We start from the raw sequence: 15,473 nt of genomic DNA on the forward strand, positions 1-15,473 counted from the left end.
GTGTTAGAGAGGATCAAAATGTGGGAGAGAAGTATGTATGGACTGTCAAACCCATGCCAGCATAGAAAACTAACATTAAATGATGATGATGACATTGGACTGTAGATTTGTCCAATATATACTAACATTGAAATGATTATTATGATGACTACAGACAAAATAAAATAGTTATGGAGCATCTATATAGTTGATCACTTATAAATAGCAGCCTACTGTTCATCCACCTTCAACTCAAATCCTACAACTCTTCAAGAATGGACACATTCAATAATGTTATAGATACATACTGCCTGGAAGAAACAAAGGGTATAAAAGATGTGATGATTGCTATTGGAACACATTTAATATAAGGTCAACTGATATTGATGGACCATTAATAATGGATTGAACACTTGTTTTCTTTTAACCCTGCAATGATTTCATTTGTAACTGGATGGATTCCAGTATTGTGTCATTCATTCAGTGACATTTTTTTCAGTGATATGCCATGAACAAATAGCAAGGTATGACCAAAAAGTCCCAGAAATAGTAATATATTATCATTTCAGATATATCCATGCAACTAAAGAAATTTTGATTTTATAAATAAACATTGGTTTCTGTAAATCTACTTATAGAAAGACTGGCCGCTCATCTTTGAAGAGAAATCTCCACAACCAAATGTAATGACTGAAGAAGTACTCAAAGAAGCATTAAAAAGTGCACTCCATATCCTTTTACTATTCTCTCTCTCTCTCTCTTTATTTATATATCTATATATATATATGTATATGTGTGTATATATATATATATGTGTGTGTGTGTGTATATATATATGCATGTGTACATATATATATGTATATTTATGTATATGTGTGTATATATATATATATATATGTATACATGTATATATATATTTGTATATATATATATATATATATATATATATATATATATATGTATATATATATATGTATACATGTAAATATATATATATATATATATATATATTTGTATATATATATATATATATATATATATATATATATATATATATATATATATATATATATATATATATATATATATATATAGCAATAAGAAAATGGAAGGGAATATGAGGTACTCATCAACTTGCAGACACTGTATTCTGTTGATTAATCTGTTTATTGTATAACCAAAATGACAAAAAAGACAATATACAGACGCTTATGACATACCATGTCATATCAACAATTGAGATTCCAAATTTAAAGGACATCTAGCAATTGGAGAAGGGACAAAATGTTACAGCTGTTTTGGCCTAGCGTTGGCATGCCCCATTCTATCTATATAGCTCCAGTACGCTGGAGTAATTAGTAGATGAAAATGATGTAATGGGAGTACATGCATGATTCACTAGCCCTCTTCAGAGATTTACAAAATTCAATTCATGAATTTTGCAAAATTCAAATACAAATATAAAATTTAAAAAAAAAATATATATATAAATATAAGGCATATCAAAAAGCATACAAAAAGTATATAAAAAACCATATAAAGAGTCATAAAAACTCATATATACATGCATTTGCATGTATACATTACCGAGGGCTAGTGAATCATGCATGTACCGCCATTACATCATTTTCATCTACTAATTACTCAAGCGTACTGGAGCTATATAGATAGAATCAGGCATGTCAATGCTAGGCCGAAACAGCTGTAAGATTTTGTCCCTTCTCCAATTACTAGATGTCCTTTAAATTTGAAATCTTAATTCTGGATATGACATGGTATGTCATAAGTGTCTGTATATTGTCTTTATTGTCATTTTGGTTATAAAATAAACATTAATCAACAGAATACAGTGTCTGCAAGTTGATGAGTACCTCATATTCCCCCTCTATTTTCTTATTGCTATATAAATTTAAGGTAAAAAAAAACCTCTTTTACCCACACCCACTTATTGCGCTTGGTATAACACTAGTGTAACAATAATTGGGTACCCTCCCAGCAGTATATTGGATAGATATTATCCTTTAGTGGGTTGGCTCCTCAACCCCTAACTCTCTTGGAGTGTATATATATATATATATATATATATATATATATATATATATATATATATATATATATATATATATGTATACATATATAAATGTATATATGTATATGTATACATATATATACGTATACATGTACATGTATATATATATATATATATATATATATATGTATACATATATAAATGTATATATATATATGTATATGTATACATATATATACGTATACATGTACATGTATATATATATGTATACATGTATATATACATATGTATATATATATGTATACATGTATATATACATATGTATATATATATATGTATACATATATATATATATATATATATATATATATATATATATATATATATATATATATGTATACACATATATATATATATATGTGTGTATACATATATATATATATATATATATATATACATATATGTATACACATTTATATATACATATATATATGCATACACATATATATATGTATATATATATATATATATATATATATATATATTATATATATATATATACACAAACATACATATATATGTTTGGATATATATATATATATATAGGTGCAGGAGTGGCTGTATATATCCCATATATATACAGGCATACATACATACTTATATATATATATGTATACATCTGCACAAATGTATATATATAGATGTATATATCTATTGATATATACATGTATATGTATAGAGGTATATATATAGATGTACATATAATATGTACACATATATATACATGCATACATATATACACTCATACACACACACATACACACACACACACATACATTGGTGCAGGTGTGGCTGTGTGGTAAGAAACTTGGTTCCAAAACATATGGTCCTGAGTTCAGTCCCACTACTGTGTTGACTTGGCATGTGTCTTCTGCTATAGCCTCACAGACCAACCAAAGCCTTGTGAGTGGAATTTGTAGACAGAAATTGAAAGAAATCAATTGTATATATATGTATGTATATATGTAAATGTATGTGTGTGTTTTTGTCTCACTGTTTCTCCCTCATCACTACTTCACAACTGCTGTTCGTTTATTTACATCCCCATAACTTACTGGTTTGATAAGAAGAAACTGATAGAATAAGTATCAGGCTTATCAAAATAAAGAAAAGCACTAGGCAGTGTCTATTTTTCTTTGCCCACTCAGTTGTATCTATCAATCAATCCTTTTGTGTATATATATATGTATATATATATATATATATATATATATATATAGATCTGGTGAAATTGTTGAGATGCTTGAACGGAGATGCGTAGATATGTGCTGCATCCAGGAAGTAAGATGGAGAGGAGGTTCTGCAAGGTTCCTCACAGGCAAAGAACACAGGTACAAGATTTTCTGGGCAGGGAACACTGACGGGGTCGGGGGCGTAGGAATACTTCTAGCGGAGAAATGGGTGGATAAGGTAATCGAGGTCGTTAGAGTAAGTGACAGAGTACTTAAGATCAGACTAGTGCTTCATCATAGATTAGCTACTGTCATCTCAGCCTATGCACCTCAACCTGGGCTACCAGATGGTCTGAAAGACCAATTCTATGACACCCTCTTGCAAACTACCTCGTCGACGAGTGACAGGGACCTTCTCTTTGTGGCTGGAGACTTCAACGGTCATGTCGGACGTCGTGCTGGGGGCTTCCATGGCATACATGGAGGCTATGGCTTCGGTTCCCGCAACGAGGAGGGAACCAGACTGCTGGAGTTCTGTGATGCAACCAATCTTATGGTCTGCAATACCAACTTCAGGAAACCTGCCAGTCACCTAGTCACCTACCGCTCCGGCAGACACTCTAGCCAAATCGACTACATCCTCGCCAGAAATAGGGAAAGAGGGCGGCTTATAAATGCCAAAACCTACCCTGGCGAAGAATGTACCCCACAACATAGATTAGTAGTTAGCGACTTTGGGATCAAGGCAAAATGGGTGCCCAGAATTAGACAGGCTTGGAGAAGAAGGGTGTGGAAGCTTAAAGACCCTGCAAACGGACAGAGACTTAGAGACAAGTTACTTGAAGCATTTAACGAAATAGAAGGGGATATAGCATCATACAACGTGGAAGACAATTGGAGATTTCTGCGGGACAACCTGTTGAAAGCCACCGACCAGATTTGTGGGTGGTGTAAGGTCCCCTCCCAACCCAGAGTAACGTGGTGGTGGAACAAGGAGGTAGACAGGGCTATTAGACAAAAGAAACAAGCTTGGAAGGACTGGAAGAACGGTGGTAGCAGGGAATTGTACCAATGTGCCAGAAGGGAGGCTAGGCGACAGGTTTATTTAGCCAGAGGGGAAGCAGATAAGGAAAGATTTGCCAATGTTCTGCGCCGTGAGGACCAAAGACTCGAGGTATTTCGGGTTGCAAGACAGTGTAGGAGAGAGAATAGTGATGTTGTAGGAGAGAAATGTGTTCGCATGGATGATGGTACGCTTGCATTAAATGAGGATGCAAAGAAAGAGGTCTGGAGATGCCACTACGATAGATTGCTTAATAAAGAGAATGAATGGGAGAAAGAGAGCCTGCCTTATGTCGACCCAATAGAGGGACCAGCTATCCGAGTTGATAGTACCAGGGTAGATAAAGCAATTAAGAGTATGAAGACCGGGAAAGCCCCCGGCCCATCAGGAATCACTGCAGAGATGCTCAAAATATCTGGCAGTGTTGGCTATAGCCTAGTCACCCGTATTACGAACCAGGTGATACACGAAGGAGTCATACCCTATGACTGGTGTAGCAGCATCATAGTCAACTGCTACAAAGGTAAAGGGGACGCTTTAGATACAAATAATTACAGAGGCATCAAGCTGTTAGATCAGGTTATGAAAGTTACAGAGAGGGTCATAGCCCAACTAATTAGGGAGCGAATCAATTTAGATGAGATGCAGTTTGGGTTCGTGCCAGGTAAAAGCACTACTGATGCCTTATTTCTAGTGAGACAGTTGCAAGAGAAATACCTAGCCAAGGATAAACCTCTGTACCTGGCTTTCGTTGACATGGAGAAAGCCTTTGACAGGGTCCCCCGATCCCTTATCTGGTGGTCAATGAGGAAACTTGGGATAGAAGAATGGCTAGTGAGAGCTGTGCGAGCCATGTACAGAGATGCGGCCAGTAAGGTGAGGGTTGGAAATGAGTACAGCAATGAATTCCGGGTAGAGGTAGGGGTCCACCAAGGTTCCGTCCTCAGCCCCCTATTATTTACCATAGTCCTCCAGGCAATCACAGAGGAGTTCAAGACAGGTTGCCCCTGGGAGCTCCTCTATGCTGATGACCTTGCCCTAATTGCGGAGTCACTATCAGAACTAGAGGAGAAGTTTCAGGTGTGGAAGCAAAGTCTAGAATTGAAGGGCCTTAGAGTCAACCTAGCTAAAACCAAAATCCTAATAAGTAGGAAGGTAGATAAAACACAAACCCCTTCAGGTAGATGGCCCTGCTCAGTATGTAGAAAAGGAGTAGGTAGTAACTCTATAAGATGTACCCGGTGCAAGCTATGGACACATAAGAGGTGCAGCAACATCAAAGGCAGGTTAACTAGCAAGTTAGTTTTTGTTTGTGGCAGATGTTCAGGTGCAATAAAGACTGCAAACAAACAGGAAACAACTTCTATCTCATTCCAGGGTGAAAAACTAGAGGTAGTCGATAGCTTCCGCTATCTGGGCGACCAAGTTAGTAGTGGGGGTGGGTGCGCTGAAAGTGTAGCTGCTAGAATAAGAATAGCCTGGGCAAAGTTTAGAGAGCTCTTACCCCTGCTGGCGACAAAGGGACTCTCACTCAGAGTAAAAGGCAGACTGTATGACGCATGCGTACGAACAACCATGCTACATGGCAGTGAAACATGGGCTGTAACTGCTGAGGACATACGTAAGCTCGCAAGGAATGAAGCCAGTATGCTCCGTTGGATGTGTAATGTCAATGTGAATACCCGTCAGAGTGTAAGTATCTTGAGAGAAAAGCTGAACATTAGAAGCATCAGTTGTGGCGTGCAAGAGAGACGATTGCGCTGGTATGGACATGTGGTGAGAATGGAGGAGGATAGCTGCGTGAAAAAGTGCCACACCCTAACAGTTGAGGGAACCCGTGGAAGAGGTAGGCCCAGGAAGACCTGGGCTGAGGTGGTGAGGCAAGACCTTCGTACATTGGGCCTCACCGAGGCGATGACTACGGACCGAGACCTTTGGAAATGGGCTGTGCGTGAGAAGACCCGGCAAGCCAAGTAAGATCGTTGCCAGTGCCCCTGGACTGGTTCTTGTGCGGGTGGCACATGAGATGCACCATTTTGAGCGTGGCCGTTGCCAGTACCGCCTGACTGGCTCCTGTAGGATTTTCGAGCGAGATCGTTGCCAGTGCCCCTGGACTGGCTTGTGCGGGTGGCACATAAAAGACACCATTTCGAGCGTGGCCGTTTTCGTGCGGGTGACACGTAAAAGCACCCACTACACTCTCTGAGTGGTTGGCGTTAGGAAGGGCATCCAGCTGTAGAAACTCTGCCAAATCAGACTGGAGCCTGGTGTTGCCATCCGGTTTCACCAGTCCTCAGTCAAATCGTCCAACCCATGCTAGCATGGAAAGCGGACGTTAAACGATGATGATGATGATGATGATATATATATATATATATATATATATATATATATATATATATATATATATATATATGTATATATATATATATATATATATATATGTATATATATATATATATATATATATATATATATATATATATATATATATATAATACACACATATACGTGTATGTATATGTGCATATTCATATCTATTATATAAAAGTCAATGTCTGTATGTGTGTTCGTGTGTTACTTATACATTCCAAAACTACTGCACTGATCCTAATGGAATTTGAAGCACAAAATCCAAACATAGGGAGATGGGTAATGCTGTGTGTTTCATATAATTTCATGGACCAAAATTACTGAATGTATTCTCAAAGTTTCCACCTCTCATGAGGATTCTGAGACCCCCTAATGGGGGTCTTAACTCCCAAATTTTAGTCATTTTTTATGATCCAAAACTAGGTCAAAAGTACTGAATGGATCTTTATGAAATTTGGAATTATATTCTACATATAACGGCCATAACCCCCATGAAAATTCATACATTTTTGCTGTTGATGAAATTTTAACCATAGATATTAGACACAAATAAAGAAATATTTCTAAAAATTCATCTTCTTAGAAGTTAGAAAGATCTTTTTATGGGGACTTAACACCCACAATTTAGTCTTTTTGTCTAAGCAAAGATGAATCCAGTTGTACTCTTGGAAGCTGTAGGGTCACCCGAGCACAAAAGATGAGTGTTATTTGTAATTCAATGGTACAACAGTGTAAGAGATTGCTTTGAGATATACTTACATTGTGATTTCTGCAATGTGGTGCATAAATTGTGAAGTAAATGAGAGGCATCTTTGCCTCCACTGATTCAGTTGCAAAGTATTGAGTAAATTTATTTCGTTGCAGACCTCCTTTGAATCTTTTTATTATCACTGGGTTACACATAATCCCCAGAGGGTAACATTGACTTCAAGGCCTTCCAAGATGAGTGACTGGTTATTCAGAGACATTTATTAATTGTAAATTTATTCTGTCCAGTTACCTATTGGTATAGTGGTCAGTTGCAAACTCCAGAGGTGACACTTTCATTTCTACTTAGCTCTCATGTCACACAGTTGTTAATGTTTATTTCAGTTGGGTCACGCTCTTCCTATTGCTATAGATCCGTAATGCATCTTACGGCTGTGCTAGTCACCTGTATGGTGAAGAATTCTACATTGGGGAGTAGTAACGACTAGGTTAGGGTAGCCGACTGCTTATTGTGATCATTCGTCTTCTGGTTTTCTGTAGCTTTGCTCTCTTTTACAAACCCAGTGAACATACATATTCCTATTTCAAAGAAATTCAAACAATAGATATAACACCCAAGTTAAAAAGATTCTCAGCAATTCAACTTCTCTGGTTGACATTAAGACACCCACCCCCAATAGAGGCCTTAACTGCCATATTTTAGAGCTCCATGACCTCCATTTTTCAGGAGCAAAATCCTTTTAACAGGTTCCATAAGACTGGAATTTTGGAATCTGCACATAAAGATCAGTAGTATGGGATACATGTATCATGATTAGAATTTTTGTGGGGTGTGTAAAGAGGGAAAGAACCTTCATCTGCAATTCGAATCATAGGTATTCCAGTTCATTAGAGAAAATATATCAGAAAAGTCTAATTCTTCCATTGCATGTAACACAGGCAATGCCGAGTATCTCAGCTAGTATATAAATAATCTTCGAACAGACTGTCAGCAGTGACGCCTATTGGGTTCAGCTACTCCACATTGAGAAGAGGTGTATAATCCAAAACTAGTCTGTAGATTTTGAACTAGGAAGGGGAAGCTGCTGACCTCCCCTGTTTGAAGGTTGTAATAGACACAGGTTTGTATATCACATACCTAGCTAGAGGCGATGGCTTCTTGGAGCTAATCAGCAGCAGCTTTCATCTTATGTTGTAGTCTCCTTTAGAAAGAGTTAGAAATATATTTCTATATATGTATATATATATATATATATATATATATATATATATATGTATGTATGTATATATGTGTATATATATATATATATATTTATGTATATATACATATATATGTATATGCATTGATATATGTATGTATTATATATGTGTATATATATATATATATATATATATATTTATGTATATATACATATATATGTATATGCATTGATATATGTGTATATATATATATATATATATATGCATATATATGTGTGTATATATACATATATATGTATATATATGCATCTATATATATATATATATATATATATATATATATATATATATATATATATATATATAATAAAGAATATATGAAGCAAAACACATATAATAAATAAGTTCCTTTACTTCTGACACATGTTTTGAAAATTACATGTACTCTATTCCAAAGGAATAAAAGATGTTTTTATAAATGTAACAGAAAAGTCTTCAGGGAACCATCCTTTGAATGCAAGACCTATACCGAATGTGAAAATTATATAGGTTGTTCTTCATCACAGCTAAGTAAGAGAATTTCAAATCATTACTCAACATTTAGGGATAAGAATAAACATAATAGCACAGGACTTAGCAAGTTAATTTGGAAATTTAAGGACCGCAATAAGCAATTCTGTTTAGAATGGTCAATACAAGCTACCTCAATACCCTATGATAAAGGTAAGGATTTTTGTCCTCTTTGTAACTTGGATCTGTTCCTCATTTCGTTCTCCAGAAAGCAGACGTTAAATGATGATGATAATTTAGTGAACCAGATTACCCAGAGAGCATATTGATGCCAACATTGGAGGAAACATACATTCCGCTCATTTCATTGATTCATCCTATTTAATGCATTTAGTTATTTTTTAATTTAACTACCACTATTCACACTAGTTAACCATCACATCATATGTGTTATGTACACTTTCTCTACTTTAAATTTAATTTAATTTAGGTAATACAATTTTTCTAATTACTTGCAATTAACCCCTTTGGATTATTCTCCAACTTATCATTGTTGCTAGATAAGGCTTTTATTCTTATCACATTTTTTAATTTTTATTATTGTTTATTATTTTTTATCCTTTGGATTTATAATCATACTCAAATATATTCAAGTTAATTATAACTTTATATATTTTCAGTTCATTTCCCACCTTAGTATCCATATATGTTAATGCAGCACTTCTGCATTGTATAGACATGACCATAACTTTAATATCAATTTAACATTAATACTACTTTTAGTTTGTCTAGCAAACCTGTTCTCATTATCTATTCACATAGGGTTCCTTTTATTATATATTATTATCACATATATCCAACTCGTAAATAATAATAATAATAATACTAATAATAATAATATTATTAATTACACTGGTCAACAAAATGAAACTCTTTTTAATCATCAGAGTTGCTGATTGACTTTTCTGGGTTAATTTTTGATGCTGATTACGAATCCGAAGTCCGATTTTCTCTATCAGGTCACATTTTCATGTTAATGATATCTGCTGTTTTAACTTATAGGATACGTAAAGCATGTCTATATAAAGTATAATGAATACAAGATACGATAATTTCATGGCTGTTTATTGTACAAAATTAAAATTATTGTGTACAAATAAGTTAGAATACACTCGAATGTATAACAACTTAAAATCTTTGGGATTTGGACTTTCTATGGTGTTTTGTCTCAGGTTCATCCCTGTATAACATCCAACAGTAGTCAGCTAACATTCCTGCATTCCAAAATCCTTGATATCGTTGTTCCATCGATGCAATATCTTGATGAAAGCATTCCACTTGCTCATCAGACACTGCTCTAAGGTTCTCTGCAAAAAAGTCCAGATGTGAATCAAGGAAATGGACTTTTAGTGATATCCGATAGCCCATTGCAGCATAGGAGTCTAGAAGACATTTCACTCCATTTCTAAACTCTAGAGATCTCTTGTTGCCTAGGAAATTTTCACAGAGCCATATGAAGGATTCCCAGGCTTTAAGCTCAATCTCATCCAATGCTGTGAGGAAGTGGTTGTCCTTCAAGAGTTCTTTTATCTGCGGACCTATGAATACGCCCTTCTGCAGTTTTGCCTCTGTGACTTTAGGAAATTTGGCCTTCACATATTCAAAACCTTTTGAGTTTTTTCGGGCAAGTATCTTCACGAATTGTTTCATGAGGCCAAGCTTTATATGAAGAGGGGGAAGAACATTTTCTGGGTTTAAAAGTGGCTTGCTCTGAACACTAGAAACTCCCGGCTCATATGATTTTCGCAAAGGCCACTCTGATTGCACATAGAGCTTGTTAGTTGCACGACTGTCCCACAGGCATAAAAAGCAACAATATTTCATGAACCCAGATTGCATTCCCATCAACATTCCAATCACTTTCAAGTCTCCACAGATTTTCCAGCTGTAGTTTATATACTTTATGGCATTGAGGAGTACTTGCATGTTTTCATAACATTCCTTCATGTGCACTGAATGTCCTATGGGAATGGATGGTTTCTTATTGCCGTTGTGTAATAGTACTGCCTTGAAGCTTCTCTTAGATGAATCAATGAATAAGCACCATTCAGCTGGAACATGCTCTTGGAACAAACAGCGAAATAACTCATCAGTGTTATTACTGAAACAAAGTGGTCCATCAACAGAGAAGCATGAAGTCAGATCCCTATTTCTCTTCCTGAAATGAGTAATACAAACATCTTTCTTAAGCAGACACTTTTCTTGTAGGCGAGATGCTAATAGTTCAGCTTTATCCTTCGACAATGACAAGTCTCTGACTAAATCATTTAACTCTCCTTGAGAAAATTTCTGTGGTACATCTTCATTTTCAATCGTGAAATCTGCATCCACTTCAGTGTCTTCCACAGCAGTAGTATTTTCTTCAGGAAATACATCTTCGTCAGACATCTGAAGGCCATTTTCTGGTGGTATTGGAATAGGAAGATCATCATTGTTGTGTAGTACTGGTCTTCTTGCTGATTCCAAGTTGGGATACACAATCTTATGCTTGGTCTTTACAGTAAACCCACATACATTAACACTGCAGAAATAACAGCCCATGAAATGATCCCTTGGCTCTCTCCATAGGTATTGCAAACGACATTGCTCTCTTCTTATTTAGCCAATCTCTTAGTCCATTTGAACAAGCTGAGCAGATGATGTGCGGCGCCCAACTCTTATTTTGATCCCCAAGAGAGCAGCCAAAGTATAACTGGTAGACCTTGATTTCACTTGTGATGATACGTTGCTGAGCTTTGGTGGTAAATGAACCACAGACATGACAAAATATATCAGGACTGTTCTTGCAATGCCTTGACATCCTGAGTAGAAGTTGATGATGACTTGGCACCTTAAACAGAAAGTAAAATTTATGAAAAGAAAAGATTATGAAAACATAAAATTACAGAAAAACTGTGTCTGATAGAAGGAAACTGATTACATTTTTGAAATCTGCAGACAAAACTACATATAAAACATCATATAATATCCCTGATGAAAATTGGCTGTTGACCAGTGTTATTATAATAATAATAATAACAATGATAGTAATAATAATTATAACTATTTCCAATACTAGCTGGTCCTACACACTATTCTTCTCAAGTTAGTACAGATTGTTCTACTCCAAGAACAGTAATACTTTAGGAATTATGAAACATGTAAGTGGATTAAGTTTTTTGATCTTAATTAATCCTTCTCCATTCTATTCATTAACTTACATCTTGTTCTAACTTAAATATGGATCCTTTACTATAATTTATTTTAATAGCATGCGAAATCTCCTTTACCAACACTCGTTATTTTTCTTACCTTTTTTCCTCTTTGTAAAATAGTTTCATATTCAAATAATTTACGTATATATTTACGTATATATTAATGATCTGGTTTTCATAAGTAATATAATAAAATAGAATACATGAATGCTTCCTTCCCTTCATACATCTCTCTCAAATCCAGTTTTAAATTATTCTATTCTTTATCTAGACTTATATTTCAAGATATTCTCTTCCTACTCGTACTTAACTTCTATATTGTGTCTAATACTGAGTTCTGCTTTTATTAATATACCTTTATGTCATAAAGTAATATACAAGGACGCACGTTATTTCTGACGGATAATTCTGATTTAGTTTAAATATGCATTTATATATGTATTTATTGCAAATCCATTTCTTCACATAATTTAATCTTTTATTACTTTATAACATGTATTGCCATTTACTTAGATTAATTACTGTAATTACTTTGATACACTATTAAAAGTTACTCATATTAACAATTCACATTATAAACAACTTTATTGCTACACATTATTTACGAGGATTTACAAACATAAACATACAGTCTAAATGCAAATTCACTGGATTATTTCCCTTTTTCTTTCCACTTACATACGTGATTTATCAAACGCTTAATTTATTATTTAGGAATTTTTTTCGGGGTTTATTATAGCTTCTATCTAATTTAAACTCCAATTGTAGCATTCATCACTTTCCTCCTAATACTACGGTCTGTAATCCAGCGTTTTAACATCTAATGGTTTTTTAAAACTTAGCTATGTAGCGTTCTTCCCAATACGTAACTTTCCCATTCGATATAGGTCTTCCATTCAAAGGATGGTTCCCTGAGGAGAAAATTACATTTATAAAAACATCTTTTATTCCTTTGGGATAGAGTGCATGTAATTTTCAAAACATGTGTCAGAAGTAAAGGAACTTATTTATTATATGCGTTTTGCTCCATTTATTCTTTATTATATCAACTCAAAATACATCACTTTAACATGGAATTTCTACCTCTTAACTAAGTATGATATCCCAGTTTCTTTGTGAATTTTGCTACCCTGGTAACTATTAACATATTTACCTTATCGAAGTTTTTCAACTAAGATAATATTAATACATATATAAATAAATAAATATATATATATATATATATATGTGTGTGTGTATGCATGTGTATATACACATATATGTATATATAATTTCAAATTAATAATAAAAAGGTAAAATTAGTTAAGATAATTAATTAATCGATTAATTAATAATTTTACCAAGTAGATCGGTACATTAAAATATCATTTATAGGTAAAATTATACAAATATTTTATAATTATAAACATAATTATAATTAGGAGTCAGCTAATTGCTTGACCACATACCAAATTTAGAAATAGGAGTTAAAAATTCCTTTTCTACTACTGTAAGAATCTCCACAATAGTAACACTTTTTTGTACGTAGGCAAAAAGAAAAACAATGAATCAACATGACTCCGAATATATGATTAGCCACAGACGCGTTTCGAGATTAAAGTGTTTTAATTACTTACTTCTCGCTTCAGTGTAGCATTTCCAATTATAAAATTTGAAAGTGTTAGGATTAAATATGCACACGATCGAGCAAAATTGTGCAACAGATATCCAACTAACACTTCCAAAATTTACACAGCTGAATGTGAATACACTATTCATCCCTTGTACCCACGTGTATGTTACGAGCAGTACTGCAGAAAACTGCAGTATTGTATCATGGAGTAAATTATAATTTCAAATTAATAATAAAAGGGTAAAATTAATTAATTAAAATAATTAATCAATTAATTAATAATTTTACCAAGTAGATCGGTACGTTAAAATAAAATTTATAGGTTAAATTATACAAATATTCTATAATTATAAACATAATTATAATTAGTGGTCAGCTAATTGCTTCACCACATACCGAATTTAGAAATAAGAGTTAAAAATTCCTTTTCTACTACTGTAAGAATCTCCACGAGAGTAACACACTTTTTTACATAGGCAAAGAGAAAAACAATGAATTAACATGACTCTGATTCGCCACAGACGCGTTTCAGGGTTAAAGTGTTTTAATTACTTACTTCTCTCTTCAGTGTAGCATTTCCAATTGTAAAATTTGAAAGTGTTAGGATTAAATATGCATATGATCAAGCGACAGTGTGTGTATATCCAACTAGATATACACAAATACATATACATATTTTTAAAATATTAAAATATACATAAATATATACTTGTACATACACACAAACACGTACATATATTTCCAAATACATACATACATAAGCAGAAATATACTCACACACATATGCCTGTATATCTACACATATACTCGTACATATTCTTGCAGCAGCGACATAGAAACATGCTAAAATATACATTTACAATCACATACTTATACTCATAAACAAATGATCATATACATACACCAGAGCATACACATCCCAAAACATCAATAGACTCAAACACATGATTGTATATACATAAATCTGCTTACTTAAGCACATATACATTGTTGTTCATTCATAAAATATTTACATACAAACAGGGAATGCTAGGAATTTAAAATAACATTATTGAAACAAACTAGATTTTGTGAGAGGAGATGTATAGAAAGAGAGGGAGGGGGAAAGAAACGAAGGATAAAACAAAGTAAAAAAAGAGAGAGAGGGGAGAGAGGAAGGAAAAAACAAAGTAAAAAAGGAGAGTAAAGAGAAACAGGCGAATTGTATACATGAAAATGCATGAATGAAATGGAAAGAAGGGTCAGTAAAGGTTATGGGAAGTAAGATGGAAGAATAAAGAAAAGAAAATTTGCAGAAAATACTATTATGTTACGGGTAGATATTATTTGAAAGAACTAAAAGAGTATTTTCTCCAATGAATACATTTGTAAACTCTCTCTGTAAAATACTGCTCTTCTGTGCATAAAGGACAAAAAGATTTTCCTTTATCATAAGGAAAAGATCTAGAAAGAATTTTCCATTCTAAGGAAAAAAATTTGTTAGAGTCCTTGAGGTTCCAGATTAGTTTACTGA

General features: G+C 33.9%; 2 protein-coding genes across 5 annotated transcripts in view; one reads left to right on the forward strand and one right to left on the reverse strand.

Annotated features, from left to right (window-relative positions):
- The window catches only part of LOC106875464 (protein FAM227B), a 158,998-nt gene that overhangs the window by 29,971 nt on the left and 113,554 nt on the right, over positions 1-15,473 (forward strand). For all 4 annotated transcript variants that reach the window (XM_089349314.1, XM_089349312.1, XM_089349313.1 and 1 more), the window contains one exon: positions 618-707. In XM_089349314.1, the coding sequence (XP_089205440.1) occupies positions 618-707 (90 nt within the window). The remainder of the gene's footprint in view (positions 1-617; positions 708-15,473) is intronic.
- LOC149136612 (uncharacterized) lies at positions 10,212-14,121 on the reverse strand. The gene is made up of 2 exons (XM_089349311.1): positions 13,965-14,121; positions 10,212-11,984 (listed from the first exon to the last, which is right to left on the reverse strand). The coding sequence occupies exon 2, from the start codon at positions 11,693-11,695 to the stop codon at positions 10,283-10,285; it is 1,413 nt and encodes a 470-aa protein (XP_089205437.1). The 5' UTR covers positions 11,696-11,984; positions 13,965-14,121; the 3' UTR covers positions 10,212-10,282.

This window comes from Octopus bimaculoides, chromosome 3 (assembly GCF_046866305.1).
Source record: "Octopus bimaculoides isolate indiv1 chromosome 3, ASM4686630v1, whole genome shotgun sequence".
NCBI classification, from domain to species: Eukaryota; Metazoa; Mollusca; class Cephalopoda; order Octopoda; family Octopodidae; genus Octopus; species Octopus bimaculoides.

Coding starts and splice junctions, on each gene's coding strand:
- LOC149136612 (XM_089349311.1), bottom strand. CDS start 11,695: ATGGGCTGTTATTTCTGCAGTGTTAATGTATGTGGGTTTACTGTAAAG.